The 21,597-nt window shown below is 47.6% G+C and overlaps 1 protein-coding gene across 10 annotated transcripts in view; it reads left to right on the forward strand.

Moving 5' to 3' along the window:
- atp2b2 (ATPase plasma membrane Ca2+ transporting 2) overlaps nucleotides 1–21,597 on the forward strand; it is a 215,511-nt gene that overhangs the window by 102,536 nt on the left and 91,378 nt on the right. For 6 of the 10 annotated variants that reach the window (XM_064967444.1, XM_064967442.1, XM_064967440.1 and 3 more), the window contains exons 6-8: nucleotides 7,684–7,776; nucleotides 19,200–19,241; nucleotides 20,812–20,976. In XM_064967444.1, coding sequence (XP_064823516.1) covers nucleotides 7,684–7,776; nucleotides 19,200–19,241; nucleotides 20,812–20,976 — 300 coding nt within the window. The remainder of the gene's footprint in view (nucleotides 1–7,683; nucleotides 7,777–19,199; nucleotides 19,242–20,811; nucleotides 20,977–21,597) is intronic. The other 4 variants (XM_064967445.1, XM_064967438.1, XM_064967446.1 and 1 more) reach the window with 2 other exon arrangements.

The raw sequence follows: 21,597 nt of genomic DNA on the forward strand, positions 1-21,597 counted from the left end.
CGTATGATCTCTGTAATTGCAAACAAAGGTTTCTGTACCAAATATTCTGCTTTTCTGATGTATCAAATACTTATAGGCCTTTACAGTAGGCTAGGCCTTTACAGTAGGCTAGGCCTTTACAGTAGGCTAGGCCTTTACTGTATGTCCTACCCAGTAGACTAGGCCTTTACAGTAGGCTAGGCCTTTACAGTAGGCTAGGCCTTTACAGTAGGCTAGGCCTTTACAGTAGGCTAGGCCTTCACATTAGACTAGGCCTTTACAGTATGTCCTACCAAGTAGGCAAGGCCTTCACAGTAGACTAGGCCTTTACAGTAGACTAGGCCTTTACAGTATGTCCTACCCAGTAGTCTAGGCCTTCACAGTAGACTAGGCCTTCACAGTAGACTAGGCCTTTACAGTAGGCTAGGCCTTCACAGTAGACTAGGCCTTCACAGTAGACTAGGCCATTACAGTAGGCTAGGCCTTTACAGTATGTCCTACCCAGTAGGCTAGGCCTTTACTGTATGTCCTACCCAGTAGGCTAGGCCTTTACAGTAGGCTAGGCCTTTACATTAGACTAGGCCTTTACAGTATACTCGGCCTTTACAGTAGACTAGGCCTTTACAGTAGGATAGGCCTTTACAGTAGGCTAGGCCTTTACAGTATGTCCTACCCAGTAGACTAGGCCTTTACAGTATGTCCTACCCAGTAGACTAGGCCTTTACAGTATGTCCTACCCAGTAGGCTAGGCCTTTACAGTATGTCCTACCCAGTAGGCTAGGCCTTTACAGTATGTCCTACCCAATAGACTAGGCCTTTACAGTATGTCCTACCCAGTAGACTAGGCCTTTACAGTATGTTCTACCCAGTAGACTAGGCCTTTACAGTATGTCCTACCCAGTAGACTAGGCCTTTACAGTATGTCCTACCCAGTAGGCTAGGCCTTTACAGTATGTCCTACCCAGGAGACTAGGCCTTTACAGTATGTCCTACCCAGTAGGCTAGGCCTTTACAGTATGTCCTACCCAGTAGGCTAGGCCTTTACAGTATGTCCTACCCAGTAGACTAGGCCTTTACAGTATGTTCTACCCAGTAGGCTATGCCTTTACAGTATGTCCTACCCAGTAGACTAGTCCTTTACAGTATGTCCTACCCAGTAGGCTAGGCCTTTACAGTATGTCCTACCCAGTAGACTAGGCCTTTACTGTATGTCCTACCCAGTAGGCTAGGCCTTTACAGTATGTCCTACCCAGTAGGCTAGGCCTTTACAGTATGTCCTACCCAGTAGACTAGGCCTTTACAGTATGTCCTACCCAGTAGGCTAGGCCTTTACAGTATGTCCTACCCAGTAGACTAGGCCTTTACAGTATGTCCTACCCAGTAGGCTAGGCCTTTACAGTATGTTCTACCCAGTAGACTAGGCCTTTACAGTATGTCCTATGCAGTAGGCTAGGCGTTTACAGTATGTCCTACCCAGTAGACTAGGCCTTTACAGTATGTCCTACCCAGTAGACTAGGCCTTTACAGTATGTCCTACCCAGTAGACTAGGCCTTTACAGTATGTCCTACCCAGTAGGCTAGGCCTTTACAGTATGTTCTACCCAGTAGACTAGGCCTTTACAGTAGGCTAGGCCTTTACAGTATGTCCTACCCAGTAGACTAGGCCTTTACAGTATGTCCTACCCAGTAGACTAGGCCTTTACAGTATGTCCTTCCCAGTAGGCTAGGCCTTTACAGTATGTCCTACCCAGTAGACTAGGCCTTTACAGTATGTCCTACCCAGTAGGCTAGGCCTTTACAGTATGTCCTACCCAGTAGACTAGGCCTTTACAGTATGTCCTACCCAGTAGGCTAGGCCTTTACAGTATGTCCTACCCAGTAGACTAGGCCTTTACAGTATGTCCTACCCAGTAGACTAGGCCTTTACAGTATGTCCTACCCAGTAGACTAGGCCTTTACAGTATGTCCTACCCAGTAGGCTAGGCCTTTACAGTATGTCCTACCCAGTAGACTAGGCCTTTACAGTATGTCCTACCCAGTAGGACCAGCCTTTACTGTATTTCCTACCCAGTAGGCTATGCTGGTGGTGATGACGTCATTTCAACCAGTATTGCCGTTTGTGTCGTTGCTTTCAACTGTTCCAACTACAGACTGAGTGGTGGCATTTCTTCCTGTTTTGAAGTCCATTACTTGGATAACTAGGTTTTAATCTCTGTGATGTTACTATAAGGTACTATGTCTTAATAATAACTACATGCCAACCACACAGCCTGTTCTATATGACTGGTAGGTTCAACACACACTACAGGACCCCGAACCGTACTCTAGTGGCTCTGATATATTCTATAGGACCCTGAACCGTACTCTAGTGGCTCTGATATATTCTATAGGACCCTGAACCGTACTCTAGTGGCTCTGATATATTCTATAGGACCCTGAACCGTACTCTAGTGGCTCTGATATATTCTATAGGACCCTGAACCGTACTCTAGTGGCTCTGATATATTCTATAGGACCCTGAACCGTACTCTAGTGGCTCTGAGAGAGAGAGACTTACAGTTAGTGAGTCATTTATCTGACTCTTTTATCTAGAGAGACTTACAGTTAGTGAGTCATTTATCTGACTCTTTTATCTAGAGAGACTTACAGTTAGGTACATTCATCTGAAGACAGCTACAGTATGTACACTTCCCCTCAATATTTCTTTAACCTTTATTTAACTCTGCAAGTCAGTTAAGAATAAATTCTTCTTTTCAATGACGGCCTCCCGGGGAACAGTGGGTTAACTGCCTCGTTCAGGGGCAGAACGACAGATTTTTACCTTGTCAGCTCGGGGATTCGATCTTGCAACCTTTTGGTTACTAGTCCAACGCTCTGACCACTGGGCTACGCTGCTGCCCCAAGAGGTGCAAGTGTTGGTTCAGGAAAGTTTAGTTTAGGGGGGGGGGTTGAGGTGAGGAGGGAGATAAGATACTCTTTGAAGAGGTTGTGTTTCAGGTGTTTTCAGGAAGATGGACAGGGACTCTGCTGTTCTAGCATCAGGGGGAGATGGACAGGGACTCTGCTGTCCTAGCTTCAGGGGGGAGATGGACAGAGACTCTGCTGTTCTAGCTTCAGGGGGGAGATGGACAGAGACTCTGCTGTCCTAGCTTTAGGGGGGAGATGGACAGAGACTCTGCTGTTCTAGCTTCAGGGGGGAGATGGACAGGGACTCTGCTGTCCTAGCTTCAGGGGGAGATGGACAGGGACTCTGCTGTCCTAGCTTCAGGGGGAGATGGACAGGGACTCTGCTGTCCTAGCTTCAGGGGGGAGATGGACAGAGACTCTGCTGTCCTAGCTTTAGGGGGGAGATGGACAGAGACTCTGCTGTTCTAGCTTCAGGGGGGAGATGGACAGGGACTCTGCTGTCCTAGCTTCAGGGGGAGATGGACAGGGACTCTGCTGTCCTAGCTTCAGGGGGGAGATGGACAGAGACTCTGCTGTCCTAGCTTCAGGGGGAGATGGACAGAGACTCTGCTGTCCTAGCTTCAGGGGGAGATGGACAGAGACTCTGCTGTCCTAGCTTCAGGGGGGAGATGGACAGAGACTCTGCTGTCCTAGCTTCAGGGGGGAGATGGACAGAGACTCTGCTGTCCTAGCTTTAGGGGGGAGATGGACAGAGACTCTGCTGTTCTAGCTTCAGGGGGAAGATGGACAGAGACTCTGCTGTTCTAGCTTCAGGGGGAAGATGGACAGAGACTCTGCTGTTCTAGCTTCAGGGGGAAGATGGACAGGGACTCTGCTGTTCTAGCTTCAGGGAGAAGATGGACAGAGACTCTGCTGTTCTAGCTTCAGGGGGAGATGGACAGGGACTCTGCTGTTCTAGCTTCAGGGGGGAGATGGACAGAGACTCTGCTGTCCTAGCTTCAGGGGGGAGATGGACAGAGACTCTGCTGTCCTAGCTTCAGGGGGGAGATGGACAGAGACTCTGCTGTCCTAGCTTCAGGGGGGAGATGGACAGAGACTCTGCTGTTCTAGCTTCAGGGGGAAGATGGACAGAGACTCTGCTGTTCTAGCTTCAGGGGGAGATGGACAGAGACTCTGCTGTTCTAGCTTCAGGGGGAAGATGGACAGGGACTCTGCTCTTCTAGCTCCAGGGGGAAGATGGACAGAGACTCTGCTGTTCTAGCTTCAGGGGGGTGATGGACAGAGACTCTGCTGTTCTAGCTTCAGGGGGAAGATGGACAGGGACTCTGCTGTTCTAGCTTCAGGGGGGAGATGGACAGAGACTCTGCTGTTCTAGCTTCAGGGTTGGAGATGGACAGGGACTCTGCTGTTCTAGCTTCAGGGGGAAGATGGACAGAGACTCTGCTGTTCTAGCTTCAGGGGGGAGATGGACAGAGACTCTGCTGTTCTAGCTTCAGGGGGAAGATGGACAGGGACTCTGCTGTTCTAGCTTCAGGGGGAAGATGGGCAGAGACTCTGCTGTTCTAGCTTCAGGGGGAAGATGGGCAGAGACTCTGCTGTTCTAGCTTCAGGGAGAAGATGGACAGGGACTCTGCTGTTCTAGCTTCAGGGGGAAGATGGGCAGAGACTCTGCTGTTCTAGCTTCAGGGAGAAGATGGACAGGGACTCTGCTGTTCTAGCTTCAGGGGGAAGATGGGCAGAGACTCTGCTGTTCTAGCTTCAGGGAGAAGATGGGCAGGGACTCTGCTGTTCTAGCTTCAGGGGGAAGATGGGCAGAGACTCTGCTGTTCTAGCTTCAGGGAGAAGATGGACAGGGACTCTGCTGTTCTAGCTTCAGGGGGAAGATGGGCAGAGACTCTGCTGTTCTAGCTTCAGGGAGAAGATGGACAGGGACTCTGCTGTTCTAGCTTCAGGGGGAAGATGGGCAGAGACTCTGCTGTTCTAGCTTCAGGGAGAAGATGGACAGGGACTCTGCTGTTCTAGCTTCAGGGGAAGATGGGCAGAGACTCTGCTGTTCTAGCTTCAGGGAGAAGATGGACAGGGACTCTGCTGTTCTAGCTTCAGGGGGAAGATGGGCAGAGACTCTGCTGTTCTAGCTTCAGGGAGAAGATGGACAGGGACTCTGCTGTTCTAGCTTCAGGGGGAAGATGGGCAGGGACTCTGCTGTCCTAGCTTCAGGGGGAAGATGGACAGGGACTCTGCTGTTCTAGCTTCAGGGGGAAGATGGACAGGGACTCTGCTGTTCTAGCTTCAGGGGGAAGATGGGCAGAGACTCTGCTGTTCTAGCTTCAGGGGGAAGATGGGCAGAGACTCTGCTGTTCTAGCTTCAGGGAGAAGATGGACAGGGACTCTGCTGTTCTAGCTTCAGGGGGAAGATGGGCAGAGACTCTGCTGTTCTAGCTTCAGGGAGAAGATGGACAGGGACTCTGCTGTTCTAGCTTCAGGGGGAAGATGGGCAGAGACTCTGCTGTCCTAGCTTCAGGGGGAAGATGGACAGGGACTCTGCTGTTCTAGCTTCAGGGGGAAGATGGGCAGAGACTCTGCTGTTCTAGCATCAGGGGGAAGATGGGCAGGGACTCTGATGTCCTATCTTCAGGGGGAAGATGGACAGCGACTCTGCTGTCCTAGCTTCAGGGAGAAGATGGACAGGGACTCTGCTGTCCTAGCATCAGGGGGAAGATGGACAGGGACTCTGCTGTCCTAGCTTCAGGGGGAAGATGGACAAGGGACTCTGCTGTCCTAGCTTCAGGGGGGAAGATGGACAAGGGACTCTGCTGTCCTAGCTTCAGGGGGAAGATGGGCAGGGACTCTGCTGTCCTAGCTTCAGGGGGAAGATGGACAGGGACTCTGCTGTCCTAGCATCAGGGGGGAGATGGACAGGGACTCTGCTGTCCTAGCTTCAGGGGGAAGATGGACAGGGACTCTGATGTCCTAGCTTCAGGGGGAAGATGGACAGGGACTCTGCTGTCCTAGCTTCAGGGGGAAGATGGACAGGGACTCTGCTGTCCTAGCTTCAGGGGGAAGATGGACAGGGACTCTGCTGTCCTAGCTTCAGGGAGAAGATGGACAGGGACTCTGCTGGTCACAGGGCCATTTGGACTCTGTACAGAGGTAATAACTACTGGTAACAGGGCCATGTGGACCCTGTATGGCCATGTGGACTGTGAAGTGTGCAGTATTCAGTTTGTAATATGTAGTATCCAGTATGCTTTATGTGCAGGAGTGGAATTGAAGAACAAAAATCCCTCTGAATTCTAAGAATTCAATATTATCATTCAAAACCCATTTTTACATGTAAAAAATTATTGAGTATTTTTTTTTCTTTCAGCTCTCCTCCCAATTCCACCGCTGAGTAAGTTATTGATAAAGTCGTTAAGTTGTGCTTTCTTCCCTCCAACAGATCTGTCTGGATGGATGTTGACCGCTGTTGGAATCTGACATTCAAGGGTTTGGGGTCAATTCAATTGAAATGTCTGTCAATTCAGGAAGAATTTCATTGAAATTCCAATTCTCTTCAACGCTTTTCAATTGGGAAAATGTAGAATTGGGAATTTTGTTTACATTTTGAATTGACTGGAATTGAGATGGAATTGAGCCCAACCCTAATTCAAGCAGTTTATCCACAATGCTCTTCTGCTGTGACACTTGTTATTTTATTACTTATGTGCTGCTCAATAACATGACATGAATAACATGGTTGAGATTTTACATTTACATTACATTTAAGTCATTTAGCAGACGCTCTTATCCAGAGCGACTTACAAATTGGTGAATTCACCTTCTGACATCCAGTGGAACAGCCACTTTACAATAGTGCATCTAAGATTGATTGATCGTATTTATTGATTAGCCCACGAAATCCGACTCTATATTACGAAGGTGCTCCTAATGTTTGTTATACTCAGTGTATAGTCCCTTATAAACCGGGTGGTTCGAGCCCTCAATGCTGATTGGCTGACAGCCGTGGTATATCAGACCGTATACCACGGGTATGACACAAAATTACTTGTCTACTGCTCTAATTATACTGCTCTATTTTAACCAGTTTATAAGAGCAATGAGGCACCTCGGGAGGTTTGTGGTATGTGGTCAATATCCCACGGCTAAGGGTTGTGTTATTCAGGCTGTACTCTGTGTTGGGTCGTTCATTAGAACAGCCTTTAGCCGTAGTATATTGGCCTCATGCACACAAACCTCCTCGTACCTTATTGGTTAAAAAAAAGAAACACCTGACAGATTAGATCTCAAGCCTTTTTTTTCTTCACGTGTTTGAGGTTTTCGTTGAGGGAAATTGGTCAAACCTCTTACTAATCCGTTAGAATAATAGTTATAATTATCCATTATTATTGCGTTGTCTTCTATGTTCCTTTCATTTGGTTTCTTCATTATTATTGTGTTGTTATACCCTGTTTTACAGTATATTGCGTTATAATTGTAATGCTCTGCCTGAAGAGTACCATTCATCTGTTTTAAACAACAGAGTGTTGGGCTCAATTCCATTTCAATTCCAGTCAATTCAGAAAGTGAACCAAATTCCAATTTCAAATTGTTCTTATTGAAAGGCAATAGCAGAGAAACGGACTTGGATTTCAAATGTCAGTGTACTTCCTGAATTGGCTGGATTTGAAATGGGATTGTCCCCAAACCCTGATAGGAACTGTAGCAACACTAACTGATGGTCCTGTTATTCAAGCTCTTAACCATGTTCTTTTGGTTCACTGTTGCTCGTCTTTTTTTTACCCATGATTTACTTGCTAGACTGCCCCCATCCCTCTGCCCACCCCATCGCAACTATAGCCACCGATGGTGCTGCAGGTGGTTTTGCACCTGGCAATGCCAGCCTAGTCAATGGTAGGTTGACCAGAACCTCCTTCCTGTCCTGCTCCCTCCCGCTGGTTACAACTGCCTCCTCCCTCTTCTACCTCCTCCCTATATGCCCACTCTCCTCCCTCCTCCACCTCCTCCTCCCCCACCTCCTCCCCCACCTCCTCTTCCTCCTCCACCTCCTCTTCTTCGACATCCTCCTCCTCTACCTCCACCTCCTCCTCCACCTCCTCCTCCACCACCTCCTCCTCTTCCACCTCCTCCTCTACCTCCTCCTCTTCCACCTCCTCCTCTACCTCCTCGTCTTCCACCTCCTCCACCTCCTCCTCTTCCACCTCTTCCACCTCCTCCTCTTCCACCTCCTCCTCTACCTCCACCTCCTCCTCCACCACCTCCTCCTCCACCACCTCCTCCTCTTCCTCCTCCTCCTCCACCTCCTCCTCCCTATATTCCCAGTCTCTTGTTCCTGTACCCTCCACCTCCTCCTCTTCCTCCTCCTCCTCCACCTCCTCCTCCCTATATTCCCACTCTCTTGTTCCTGTACCCTCCTCCTCCTCCTCCACCTCCTCCTCCACCACCTCCTCCTCCACCACCTCCTCCTCTTCCTCCTCCTCCTCCACCTCCTCCTCCCTATATTCCCAGTCTCTTGTTCCTGTACCCTCCACCTCCTCCTCTTCCTCCTCCTCCTCCACCTCCTCCACCCTATATTCCCACTCTCTTGTTCCTGTACCCTTCAACTTCTCTCCTTTAAATGCACGTTTCTTCTTTTCCTGAGGTTGTGGAACAGTCTTCATTTCCTTTCTGTCTCCCTCCTGTTCTTGCTTTCAGTTTGTTTGGGTTGAATGACTGAGTAGTAATACCACATTACATCCAAAATATTAAGAAAGTTCAATCGAAAATCTAAACGATGTAGTAAGTAGGTAGTGAGGGATGATCCGGTTGCGTTGGAGGTTACATGGGTTTTATAAAGAAACGTTCCGTAATCTCGGTGAGATATGTGTTGAAGAAGGTTGGGGGGTTTGCCGCTTGCCAGTCACGACCAGCATGTCATTATCATCATGGAAGGTGTGGGGTCTAAATGTTCCTCAGAAATGATTACTAGTTGTTCTCAGGGCAGGTTGACATAGTCGATTACTAGTTGTTCTCAGGGCAGGTTGACATAGTCGATTACTAGTTTTCTGTGACTGGTATCTACATCCCTAATGCCACCCTATTCTCTATATAGTGCACTACTTTAGACCAGGGCCCTATTCCCTATATAGTACACTACTATAGACCAGGGTCCTATTCCCTATATAGTACACTACTATAGACCAGGGCCCTATTCTCTATATAGTGCACTACTTTAGACCAGGGCCCTATTCTCTATATAGTGCACTACTTTAGACCAGGGCCCTATTCCCTATATAGTACACTACTTTAGACCAGAGCCCTATTCCCTATATAGTGCACTACTTTAGACCAGGGCCCTATTCCCTATATAGTACACTACTATAGACCAGGGCCCTATTCCCTATATAGTACACTACTTTAGACCAGAGCCCTATTCCCTACATAGTGCACTACTTTAGACCAGGGCCCTATTCTCTATATAGTGCACTACTTTAGACCAGGGACCTATTCCCTATATAGTGCACTACTTTAGACCAGGGCCCTATTCCCTATATAGTACACTACTATAGACCAGAGCCCTATTCCCTATATAGTGCACTACTTTAGACCAGGGCCCTATTCCCTATATAGTACACTACTTTAGACCAGAGCCCTATTCCCTACATAGTGCACTACTTTAGACCAGGGCCCTATTCTCTATATAGTGCACTACTTTAGACCAGGGCCCTATTCCCTATATAGTACACTACTATAGACCAGGGCCCTATTCCCTATATAGTGCACTACTTTAGACCAGGGCCCTATTCTCTATATAGTACACTACTTTTGAACAGGACCCTTAGGGAAACCTAGTAGTGCACCATATAGGCTTCCTTTTGGGATGCATCCATCGTGTTGTATACTGTCTGCTGCTCACCCCCTGCCCCCAAGACTGTCTATCTCTAACACTACGGTCCCGACCTGTCTCTCTGCACTGAATGAGGTCAATTGTCCAATTTCAGCTGCCTCGTTGTGTCCTCTGGGAGGGAAGTGGATCTGCTATTGTGGTTGAAATGGACTGGATAGACATGGCCATTATACCGACTGAGAAAGAAACAGTCTGAGTATGATACAGATGGTTATAGATATGCAGGACGATGCTCACTTGATAAGAGTTTTTCCCTTTACATTTACATCTAAGTCATTTAGCAGACGCTCTTATCCAGAGCGACTTACAAATTGGTGAATTCACCTTCTGACATCCAGTGGAACAGCCACTTTACAATAGTGCATCTAAATCATTTAAGGGGGGGTGAGAAGGATTACTTAATCCTATTAGTAATATGCACCAAGGTATTCAATGTTTACATTGGGACAGATAGTTTGGTGGTAAGGTGTACCTTGAAATTAAAAGGGTAAAAAAAAATGACATGTCATAAATTAATTCACATGAGATATAAAAACGACATGTGTATGTGTTTAAGATCTAGTGGTTTTAATGGTAGTACAGTAGTCTATCAGACCCCTGTAGTCCTGTAGTCTATCAGACCCCTGTAGTCCTGTAGTCTATCAGACCCCTGTAGTCTATCAGACCCCTGTAGTCCTGTAGTCTATCAAACCCCTGTAGTCCTGTAGTCTATCAGACCCCTGTAGTCCTGTAGTCTATCAAACCCCTGTAGTCTATCAAACCCCTGTAGTCCTGTAGTCTATCAAACCCCTGTAGTCCTGTAGTCTATCAGACCCCTGTAGTCCTGTAGTCTATCAGACCCCTGTAGTCCTGTAGTCTATCAGACCCCTGTAGTCTATCAGACCCCTGTAGTCCTGTAGTCTATCAGGCCCCTGTAGTCCTGTAGTCTATCAGACCCCTGTAGTCCTGTAGTCTATCAAACCCCTGTAGTCCTGTAGTCTATCAAACCCCTGTAGTCCTGTAGTCTATCAGAGCCCTGTAGTCCATCAGACCCCTGTAGTCCTGTAGTCTATCAGAACCCTGTAGTCCTGTAGTCTATCAGACCCCTGTAGTCCTGTAGTCTATCAGGCCCCTGTAGTCCTGTAGTCTATCAGACCCCTGTAGTCCTGTAGTCTATCAGACCCCTGTAGTCCTGTAGTCTATCAGACCCCTGTAGTCCATCAGACCCCTATAGTCCTGTAGTCTATCAGACCCCTGTAGTCCTGTAGTCTATCAGACCCCTGTAGTCCTGTAGTCTATCAGACCCCTGTAGTCCTGTAGTCTATCAGACCCCTGTAGTCCTGTAGTCCATCAGACCCCTGTAGTCCTGTAGTCTATCAGACCCCTGTAGTCCATCAGACCCCTGTAGTTTATCAGACCCCTGTAGTCCTGTAGTCTATCAGACCCCTGTAGTCCTGTAGTCTATCAGACCCCTGTAGTCCATCAGACCCCTGTAGTCTATCAGACCCCTGTAGTCCTGTAGTCTATCAGACCCCTGTAGTCCATCAGACCCCTGTAGTCTATCAGACCCCTGTAGTCCTGTAGTCTATCAAACCCCTGTAGTCCTGTAGTCTATCAAACCCCTGTAGTCCTGTAGTTTATCAGACCCCTGTAGTCCATCAGACCCCTGTAGTCCTGTAGTCTATCAGACCCCTGTAGTCCTGTAGTCTATCAGACCCCTGTAGTCCTGTAGTCTATCAGGCCCCTGTAGTCTACCAGACCCCTGTAGTCCTGTAGTCTATCAGACCCCTGTAGTCCTGTAGTCTATCAGACCCCTGTAGTCCTGTAATCTATCAGACCCCTGTAGTCCTGTAGTCTATCAGACCCCTGTAGTCCATCAGACCCCTGTAGTCCTGTAGTCTATCAGACCCCTGTAGTCCATCAGACCCCTGTAGTCCTGTAGTCTATCAGGCCCCTGTAGTCTATCAGACCCCTGTAGTCCTGTAGTCTATCAGGCCCCTGTAGTCCTGTAGTCTATCAGACCCCTGTAGTCCTGTAGTCTATCAGACCCCTGTAGTCCTGTAGTCTATCAGGCCCCTGTAGTCCTGTAGTCTATCAGACCCCTGTGGTCCTGTAGTCTATCAGACCCCTGTAGTCCATCAGACCCCTGTAGTCCTGTAGTCTATCAGACCCCTGTAGTCCATCAGACCCCTGTAGTCCTGTAGTCTATCAGACCCCTGTAGTCTATCAGACCCCTGTAGTCCTGTAGTCTATCAGACCCCTGTAGTCCTGTAGTCTATCAGGCCCCTGTAGTCCTGTAGTCTATCAGACCCCTGTGGTCCTGTAGTCTATCAGACCCCTGTAGTCCATCAGACCCCTGTAGTCATGTAGTCTATCAGACCCCTGTAGTCTATCAGACCCCTGTAGTCCTGTAGTCTATCAGACCCCTGTAGTCCTGTAGTCCATCAGACCCCTGTAGTCCTGTAGTCTATCAGACCCCTGTAGTCCTGTAGTCTATCAGACCCCTGTAGTCCTGTAGTCTATCAGGCCCCTGTAGTCCTGTAGTCCATCAGACCCCTGTAGTCCTGTAGTCTATCAGACCCCTGTAGTCCTGTAGTCCATCAGACCCCTGTAGTCCTGTAGTCTATCAGACCCCTGTAGTCCATCAGACCCCTGTAGTTTATCAGACCCCTGTAGTCCTGTAGTCTATCAGACCCCTGTAGTCCTGTAGTCTATCAGACCCCTGTGGTCCTGTAGTCTATCAGACCCCTGTAGTCCATCAGACCCCTGTAGTCCTGTAGTCTATCAGACCCCTGTAGTCCTGTCGTCTATCAGACCCCTGTAGTCCTGTAGTCCATCAGACCCCTGTAGTCCTGTAGTCTATCAGACCCCTGTAGTCCATCAGACCCCTGTAGTTTATCAGACCCCTGTAGTCCTGTAGTCTATCAGACCCCTGTAGTCCTGTAGTCTATCAGACCCCTGTAGTCCATCAGACCCCTGTAGTCCATCAGACCCCTGTAGTCCTGTAGTCTATCAGACCCCTGTAGTCCTGTAGTCTATCAGACCCCTGTAGTCCATCAGACCCCTGTAGTCTATCAGACCCCTGTAGTCCTGTAGTCTATCAGACCCCTGTAGTCCTGTAGTCTATCAAACCCCTGTAGTCCTGTAGTTTATCAGACCCCTGTAGTCCATCAGACCCCTGTAGTCCTGTAGTCCGTCAGACCCCTGTAGTCCTGTAGTCTATCAAACCCCTGTAGTCCTGTAGTCTACCAGACCCCTGTAGTCTATCAGACCCCTGTAGTCTACCAGACCCCTGTAGTCCTGTAGTCTACCAGACCCCTGTAGTCCTGTAGTCTATCAGACCCCTGTAGTCCTGTAGTCTATCAGACCCCTGTAGTCCTGTAGTCTATCAGACCCCTGTAGTCCTGTAGTCCTGTAGTCTATCAGACCCCTGTAGTCCTGTAGTCTATCAGACCCCTGTAGTCCTGTAGTCTATCAGACCCCTGTAGTCCATCAGACCCCTGTAGTCCTGTAGTCTATCAGACCCCTGTAGTCCTGTAGTCTATCAGACCCCTGTAGTCCTGTAGTCTATCAGGCCCCTGTAGTCCTGTAGTCTATCAGACCCCTGTGGTCCTGTAGTCTATCAGACCCCTGTAGTCCTGTAGTCTATCAGGCCCCTGTAGTCCTGTAGTCTATCAGAGCCCTGTAGTCCATCAGACCCCTGTAGTCCTGTAGTCTATCAGAACCCTGTAGTCCTGTAGTCTATCAGACCCCTGTAGTCCTGTAGTCTATCAGACCCCTGTAGTCCTGTAGTCCATCAGACCCCTGTAGTCCTGTAGTCTATCAGACCCCTGTAGTCCATCAGACCCCTGTAGTTTATCAGACCCCTGTAGTCCTGTAGTCTATCAGACCCCTGTAGTCCTGTAGTCTATCAGACCCCTGTAGTCCATCAGACCCCTGTAGTCTATCAGACCCCTGTAGTCCTGTAGTCTATCAGACCCCTGTAGTCCATCAGACCCCTGTAGTCTATCAGACCCCTGTAGTCCTGTAGTCTATCAAACCCCTGTAGTCCTGTAGTCTATCAAACCCCTGTAGTCCTGTAGTTTATCAGACCCCTGTAGTCCATCAGACCCCTGTAGTCATGTAGTCTATCAGACCCCTGTAGTCCTGTAGTCTATCAAACCCCTGTAGTCCTGTAGTCTATCAGGCCCCTGTAGTCTACCAGACCCCTGTAGTCCTGTAGTCTATCAAACCCCTGTAGTCCTGTAGTTTATCAGACCCCTGTAGTCCATCAGTCCCCTGTAGTCCTGTAGTCTATCAGACCCCTGTAGTCCTGTAGTCTATCAGACCCCTGTAGTCCTGTAGTCTATCAGGCCCCTGTAGTCTACCAGACCCCTGTAGTCCTGTAGTCTATCAGACCCCTGTAGTCCTGTAGTCTATCAGACCCCTGTAGTCCTGTAGTCTATCAGACCCCTGTAGTCCATCAGACCCCTGTAGTCTATCAGACCCCTGTAGTCCTGTAGTCTATCAGACCCCTGTAGTCCATCAGACCCCTGTAGTCTATCAGACCCCTGTAGTCCTGTAGTCCATCAGACCCCTGTAGTCCTGTAGTCTATCAAACCCCTGTAGTCCTGTAGTTTATCAGACCCCTGTAGTCCATCAGACCCCTGTAGTCCTGTAGTCCGTCAGACCCCTGTAGTCCTGTAGTCTATCAAACCCCTGTAGTCCTGTAGTCTACCAGACCCCTGTAGTCTATCAGACCCCTGTAGTCTACCAGACCCCTGTAGTCCTGTAGTCTACCAGACCCCTGTAGTCCTGTAGTCTATCAGACCCCTGTAGTCCTGTAGTCTATCAGACCCCTGTAGTCCTGTAGTCTATCAGACCCCTGTAGTCCTGTAGTCCTGTAGTCTATCAGACCCCTGTAGTCCTGTAGTCTATCAGACCCCTGTAGTCCTGTAGTCTATCAGACCCCTGTAGTCCATCAGACCCCTGTAGTCCTGTAGTCTATCAGGCCCCTGTAGTCCTGTAGTCTATCAGACCCCTGTGGTCCTGTAGTCTATCAGACCCCTGTGGTCCTGTAGTCTATCAGGCCCCTGTAGTCCTGTAGTCTATCAGAGCCCTGTAGTCCATCAGACCCCTGTAGTCCTGTAGTCTATCAGACCCCTGTAGTCCTGTAGTCTATCAGACCCCTGTAGTCCTGTAGTCTATCAGACCCCTGTAGTCCTGTAGTCCATCAGACCCCTGTAGTCCTGTAGTCTATCAGACCCCTGTAGTCCATCAGACCCCTGTAGTTTATCAGACCCCTGTAGTCCTGTAGTCTATCAGACCCCTGTAGTCCTGTAGTCTATCAGACCCCTGTAGTCCATCAGACCCCTGTAGTCTATCAGACCCCTGTAGTCCTGTAGTCTATCAGACCCCTGTAGTCCATCAGACCCCTGTAGTCTATCAGACCCCTGTAGTCCTGTAGTCTATCAAACCCCTGTAGTCCTGTAGTCTATCAAACCCCTGTAGTCCTGTAGTTTATCAGACCCCTGTAGTCCATCAGACCCCTGTAGTCATGTAGTCTATCAGACCCCTGTAGTCCTGTAGTCTATCAAACCCCTGTAGTCCTGTAGTCTATCAGGCCCCTGTAGTCTACCAGACCCCTGTAGTCCTGTAGTCTATCAAACCCCTGTAGTCCTGTAGTTTATCAGACCCCTGTAGTCCATCAGACCCCTGTAGTCCTGTAGTCTATCAGACCCCTGTAGTCCTGTAGTCTATCAGACCCCTGTAGTCCTGTAGTCTATCAGGCCCCTGTAGTCTACCAGACCCCTGTAGTCCTGTAGTCTATCAGACCCCTGTAGTCCTGTAGTCTATCAAACCCCTGTAGTCCTGTAGTCTATCAAACCCCTGTAGTCCTGTAGTCTATCAGACCCCTGTAGTCCTGTAGTCTATCAGACCCATGTAGTCCTGTAGTCTATCAGACCCCTGTAGTCCTGTAGTCTATCAGACCCCTGTAGTCTATCAAACCCCTGTAGTCCTGTAGTCTATCAGACCCCTGTAGTCCTGTAGTCTATCAGACCCCTGTAGTCCATCAGACCCCTGTAGTCCATCAGACCCCTGTAGTTTATCAGACCCCTGTAGTCCTGTAGTCCATCAGACCCCTGTAGTCTATCAGACCCCTGTAGTCCTGTAGTCCATCAGACCCCTGTAGTCTATCAGACCCCTGTAGTCCTGTAGTCTATCAAACCCCTGTAGTCCTGTAGTCTATCAAACCCCTGTAGTCCTGTAGTTTATCAGACCCCTGTAGTCCATCAGACCCCTGTAGTCATGTAGTCTATCAGACCCCTGTAGTCCTGTAGTCTATCAAACCCCTGTAGTCCTGTAGTCTATCAGGCCCCTGTAGTCTACCAGACCCCTGTAGTCCTGTAGTCTATCAAACCCCTGTAGTCCTGTAGTTTATCAGACCCCTGTAGTCCATCAGACCCCTGTAGTCCTGTAGTCTATCAGACCCCTGTAGTCCTGTAGTCTATCAGACCCCTGTAGTCCTGTAGTCTATCAGACCCCTGTAGTCCTGTAGTCTATCAGGCCCCTGTAGTCTACCAGACCCCTGTAGTCCTGTAGTCTATCAGACCCCTGTAGTCCTGTAGTCTATCAAACCCCTGTAGTCCTGTAGTCTATCAAACCCCTGTAGTCCTGTAGTCTATCAGACCCCTGTAGTCCTGTAGTCTATCAGACCACTGTAGTCCTGTAGTCTATCAGACCCCTGTAGTCCTGTAGTCTATCAGACCCCTGTAGTCCTGTAGTCTATCAGACCCCTGTAGTCCATCAGACCCCTGTAGTCTATCAGACCCCTGTAGTCCTGTAGTCTATCAAACCCCTGTAGTCCTGTAGTCTATCAAACCCCTGTAGTCCTGTAGTTTATCAGACCCCTGTAGTCCATCAGACCCCTGTAGTTCTGTAGTCTATCAGACCCCTGTAGTCCTGTAGTCTATCAAACCCCTGTAGTCCTGTAGTCTATCAAACCCCTGTAGTCCTGTAGTCTATCAAACCCCTGTAGTCCTGTAGTCTATCAAACCCCTGTAGTCCTGTAGTCTATCAAACCCCTGTAGTCCTGTAGTCTATCAAACCCCTGTAGTCCTGTAGTCCATCAGACCCCTGTAGTCCTGTAGTCTATCAGACCCCTGTAGTCCTGTAGTCTATCAAACCCCTGTAGTCCTGTAGTCTATCAAACCCATGTAGTCCTGTAGTCTATCAAACCCCTGTAGTCCTGTAGTCTATCAAACCCCTGTAGTCCTGTAGTCTATCAAACCCCTGTAGTCCTGTAGTCTATCAGACCCCTGTAGTCCTGTAGTCTATCAGACCCCTGTAGTCCTGTAGTCTATCAGACCCCTGTAGTCTATCCGACCCCTGTAGTCCTGTAGTCTATCAAACCCCTGTAGTCCTGTAGTCTATCAAACCCCTGTAGTCCTGTAGTCTATCAAACCCCTGTAGTCCTGTAGTTTATCAAACCCCTGTAGTCCTGTAGTCTATCAGACCCCTGTAGTCCTGTAGTCTATCAGACCCCTGTAGTCCTGTAGTCTATCAGGCCTCTGGATGGCAGGTAGTCCAGTAGTATTTTTCTCTCCAGCGTTCAATTCCTTCACTTCAATTCCTTTCCTCCCTCAGTCTGACCTCGCATGATCTTTCTGACATTACTGTAACACTGCATGCTCTGTGTCGGTCGTGTGTTTGTTGCTCCTTTACCTCGTGTTGTGTTGTTAACGCTGTGATTCTCTGCATCTGTTTCTTGACACCTCGTGAAATATCCAAATGGCTTTTCTTGTTCTGTTGATGTGTGGAATTCCCTGTAGTCTGTGTGTGAGTGTGTCACTTCCTGTAAGTCTGTGAGTATGTCACTTCCTGTAAGTCTGTGAGTATGTCACTTCCTGTAAGTCTGTGAGTATGTCACTTCCTGTAAGTCTGTGAGTATGTCACTTCCTGTAAGTCTGTGAGTATGTCACTTCCTGTAAGTCTGTGAGTATGTCACTTCCTGTAAGTCTGTGAGTGTGTCACTTCCTGTAAGTCTGTGAGTGTGTCACTTCCTGTAAGTCTGTGAGTATGTCACTTCCTGTAAGTCTGTGAGTATGTCACTTCCTGTAAGTCTGTGAGTATGTCACTTCCTGTAAGTCTGTGCAGTCACTCTTCAAAATGAAGCTCCACAACCGATCGGATAGCGAGGGAATCTGAGCAGCAGAGATAGCGTAGGTCTTGTAGTTAACTCAAGTACGGTAGAACATGTTTTATTTTATTTAACCTTTATTTAACGAGGCAAGTCAGTTAAGAACAAATTCTTATTTTCAATGACGGCCTAGGAACAGTGGGTTAACTGCCTGTTCAGGGGCAGAACGACAGATTTGTACCTTGTCAGCTCGGGGATTCGAACTTGCAACCTTTCGGTTACTAGTCCGACACTCTAAACACAAGGCTACCCTGTCAGGTGATCGTGTCTACCAAAGCATCTTAAAACACAATAACATTTGTTTCATCATAACCAAATAACAATGGTTGCATTTTGCTCAAATCACTGTCGAATATCATAAAAGTAACCAGAAAAAGGCTATATTGGACTGTTTTCAACCAACACAGCTGCAGACGAAATCAGCAAACATAACGTTTTACTGCGTTTTACATGGTTTTAAAAATATATATAAAAAAATTGCAATTATAGGATTTATTTTTAGAAAAATGTTTTAAATTCTGTTTATTATTTACATTTCTAGTGCTCTCGGTTCCTCTGTCATGCGGTCTATCTGATCTGTGTGTATGTAACCTAATGTAGCAGGTGTAAAAGTCTATCAGTCCAGAGATTTGTATATAATGACAAGATGGATTATTGTCAGTGTAGTTAATTACCACGTTTCCGCGCTTAACCAGGTTGAATATTTGCTTCATGAAAACGACAGCCCAGCATCCCACAAAGTTGTTGATTTGATTTATGTAGTGAACGATCGGATTTCTCTCCATAGAGAAACAGCGCATTGGGCTCACAAAATATACACGGAATTCAAGTAAACGAATCGACGTCGCTCAATTAGTTGTTTAATAACCTCCCCCTCCTCTCTCAAAAAAACTGAAACGTCAGTTCATCGTTTAGCACAAGCGCTAGGATAAATATTTACGACATAGTCACATTATTTGCAAAATCTAATTTTATTATCAATTATCTATTTTGATTGACATTATTTCTAATAGTCACGAGCAAGCCCAGGCGAAAACACAACATTTCGTTAGCTTTGTAAATTATAAATTAGCATCCCCTGCAGTAAGAGCTCATTAAGAAGCAGCTTTTCTTTAATGTATGTGACTGTCATGACGACGTTAAATGAATATTCATTCTTTTTTCTGTCTTCCTTTTCATTTTTTATTTCACTGTAATGTCCTGGCGTTTGATTGTGTGTTTTGTTTTATTGTCGGTTCTTATTGTTCTGTGTCTCGTATGTCTCCATCGTAGGTAGAATACAGGATGACAATATGGAGAACAACCAGACTAAAGGTAACCTATTTTCAACTTTCCCCTCCCCCCTATAGTTTTGGTTTGTGCTCTAACTAGGGATGCAAATTTCCGGTAACTCCCCCCCCCCCACCCACAAAAAAAAAAATTGCCGCTTTTCCAGAAATCCTGGTTGAAAATTTCCGGATTTCATGCCTATTCCCTTCTGATTCTGGGAATATTCATTTCCTGGAAAAACTAGGAATTTGGGGAATGTTATCATCATTTTGCAACCCCAGCTCTAACGATCCTCTAACATTCCCTTAACGTCTCTAACATACATCTGATATGTAAACGTCCATTCAGCCTAATGTCTTGTGTCCCCAGTGTTGTTGTCACGGGCTGCAGTGCTGTGTCCCCAGTGTTGTCTCAGCTCTATATGAGCATGTCTCAAGGTCTCTCACTTTCTAATCTCTCTTGCTCTGTCTTTCTCTCTCTCTCTCTCTCTCTCTCTCTCTCTCTCTCTCTCTCTCTCTCTCTATCTCTTGCTCTCTCTCTATACCTTGCTCTCTCTCTCTCTCTCTCTCTCTCTCTCTCTCTCTGTCTCTCTGTCTCTCTCTCTCTCTCTCTCCCTCTCAATATCTCTCTCTTTTAGAGGTCAGTCTGCCCGGAGGTTGTTCCACTCACACTATTCTTTGTTAAAATAGTGTTCATCTTGAAGGTTTTCCTGCTAGCAGAAACGTGTTAATAATAGTTTGCATTCCTACAGGGCTCTCTCTGTACAGGGCTTTCTCTGTACAGGGCTTTCAATGTACAGGGCTTTCTCTGTACAGGGCTCGCTCTGTACAGGGCTCTCTCTGTACAGGGCTTTCTCTGTACAGGGCTCTCTCTGTACAGGGCTCTCTCTGTACAGGGCTCTCTCTGTACAGGGCTCTCTCTGTACAGGGCTCTCTCTGTACAGGGCTCTCTCTGTACAGGGCTCTCTCTGTACAGGGCTTTCTCTGTACAGGGCTCAAGGTGCTTTACATTGTGCCGTGATGATGTAACCAAGGGCAAATCGTTCTTCAGTTATTTCTCTCCTGAAGAGAATAATACATTTGTGAAAATTCAAATTATGAATTAAAAACAAAGAACACATAAATTGAATGACTTTAGGGAAGGATGTTGATTGACTGTATCTGTATCTTTTTAACCTTGGACAACAATGTTTCTTAACCTGCTGAGAACATCATTTTGTTCTTGCCATACACCGGATCCAAAGAATGACATTCCCTGAACCTTTTAACAGCAATTCTCGTTCAAACCCTTTTGCTGTTTTGATGTTATTTGAAATGTAAAACGTTAAAATGTTGACCTACACATGTTTTTTTCCCCCCCTGACTAGTTCAGTTAACTAGAATGAGGACTTCTTCAGACGATTGTAGTGAGAGGTTTAAAGGTGTTTTACTTCAATGGATGTACTCGATCTGGGGTCTTTCCTACGGCATAGGCGACAGGACTCAATCTAAGTTGGGGTCTTTCCTACAGCATAGGCCACAGGACTCGACCTAAATTGGTGTCCTTGCTAAATAGAACAGACCCCAGGGACATCCCATAATAATCACCTGTCTTTGTGTTCCTGTGGTTGTTCCAGTGAAGAAGCAGGACGGAGCGGCCGCCATGGAGATGCAGCCTCTGAAGAGCGCCGAGGGAGGAGAGATGGAGGAGAAGGAGAAGAAGAAGGCAAACGTCTCCAAGAAGGAGAAGTCCGTCCTCCAGGGGAAACTGACCAAGCTGGCTGTTCAGATTGGCAAAGCAGGTACGGCAGATCAATCAATATGATTAAATCATATATATTTGATTTGTCATATATATATCAAGTGTGAAATCACTCGATACGGCCTTGGTCAGGGAGGTGACCAAGAACCCGATGGGAGAACCTTCAGAAGGACAACCATCTCTGCAGCACTCCACCAATCAGGCCTTTATGGTAGAGTGGCCAGACAGAAGCCACTCCTCAGTAAAAGGCACATGACAGCCCGCTTGGAGTTTTCCCAAAAGGCACCTAAAGGACTCTCAGACCATCAGAAGCAAGATGCTCTGATCTGATGAAACCAATATTGAACTCTTTAGCCTGAATGCCAAATGTCACATCTGGAGGAAACCTGGCCCCATCCCTATGGTAAAGCATGATGGTGGCAGCATCATGCTGTGAGGATGTTTTTCAGTGGCAGGGACTGGGAGACTAGTCAGGATCGAGGCAAAGATGAACGAAGCAAAGTACAGAGAGATCCTTGATGAAACCCTGCTCCAGAGCGCTCAGGACCTCAGACTGGGGCGAAGGTTCCCTTTCCAACAGGACAACGACTCTAAGTACACAGCCAAGACAATGCAGGTGTGGCTTTGTGACAAGTCTCTGAATCTCCTTGAATGGCCCAGC

The sequence above is a fragment of the Oncorhynchus masou genome, chromosome 6, assembly GCF_036934945.1.
Source record: "Oncorhynchus masou masou isolate Uvic2021 chromosome 6, UVic_Omas_1.1, whole genome shotgun sequence".
In the NCBI taxonomy this organism is placed as follows: Eukaryota; Metazoa; Chordata; class Actinopteri; order Salmoniformes; family Salmonidae; genus Oncorhynchus; species Oncorhynchus masou.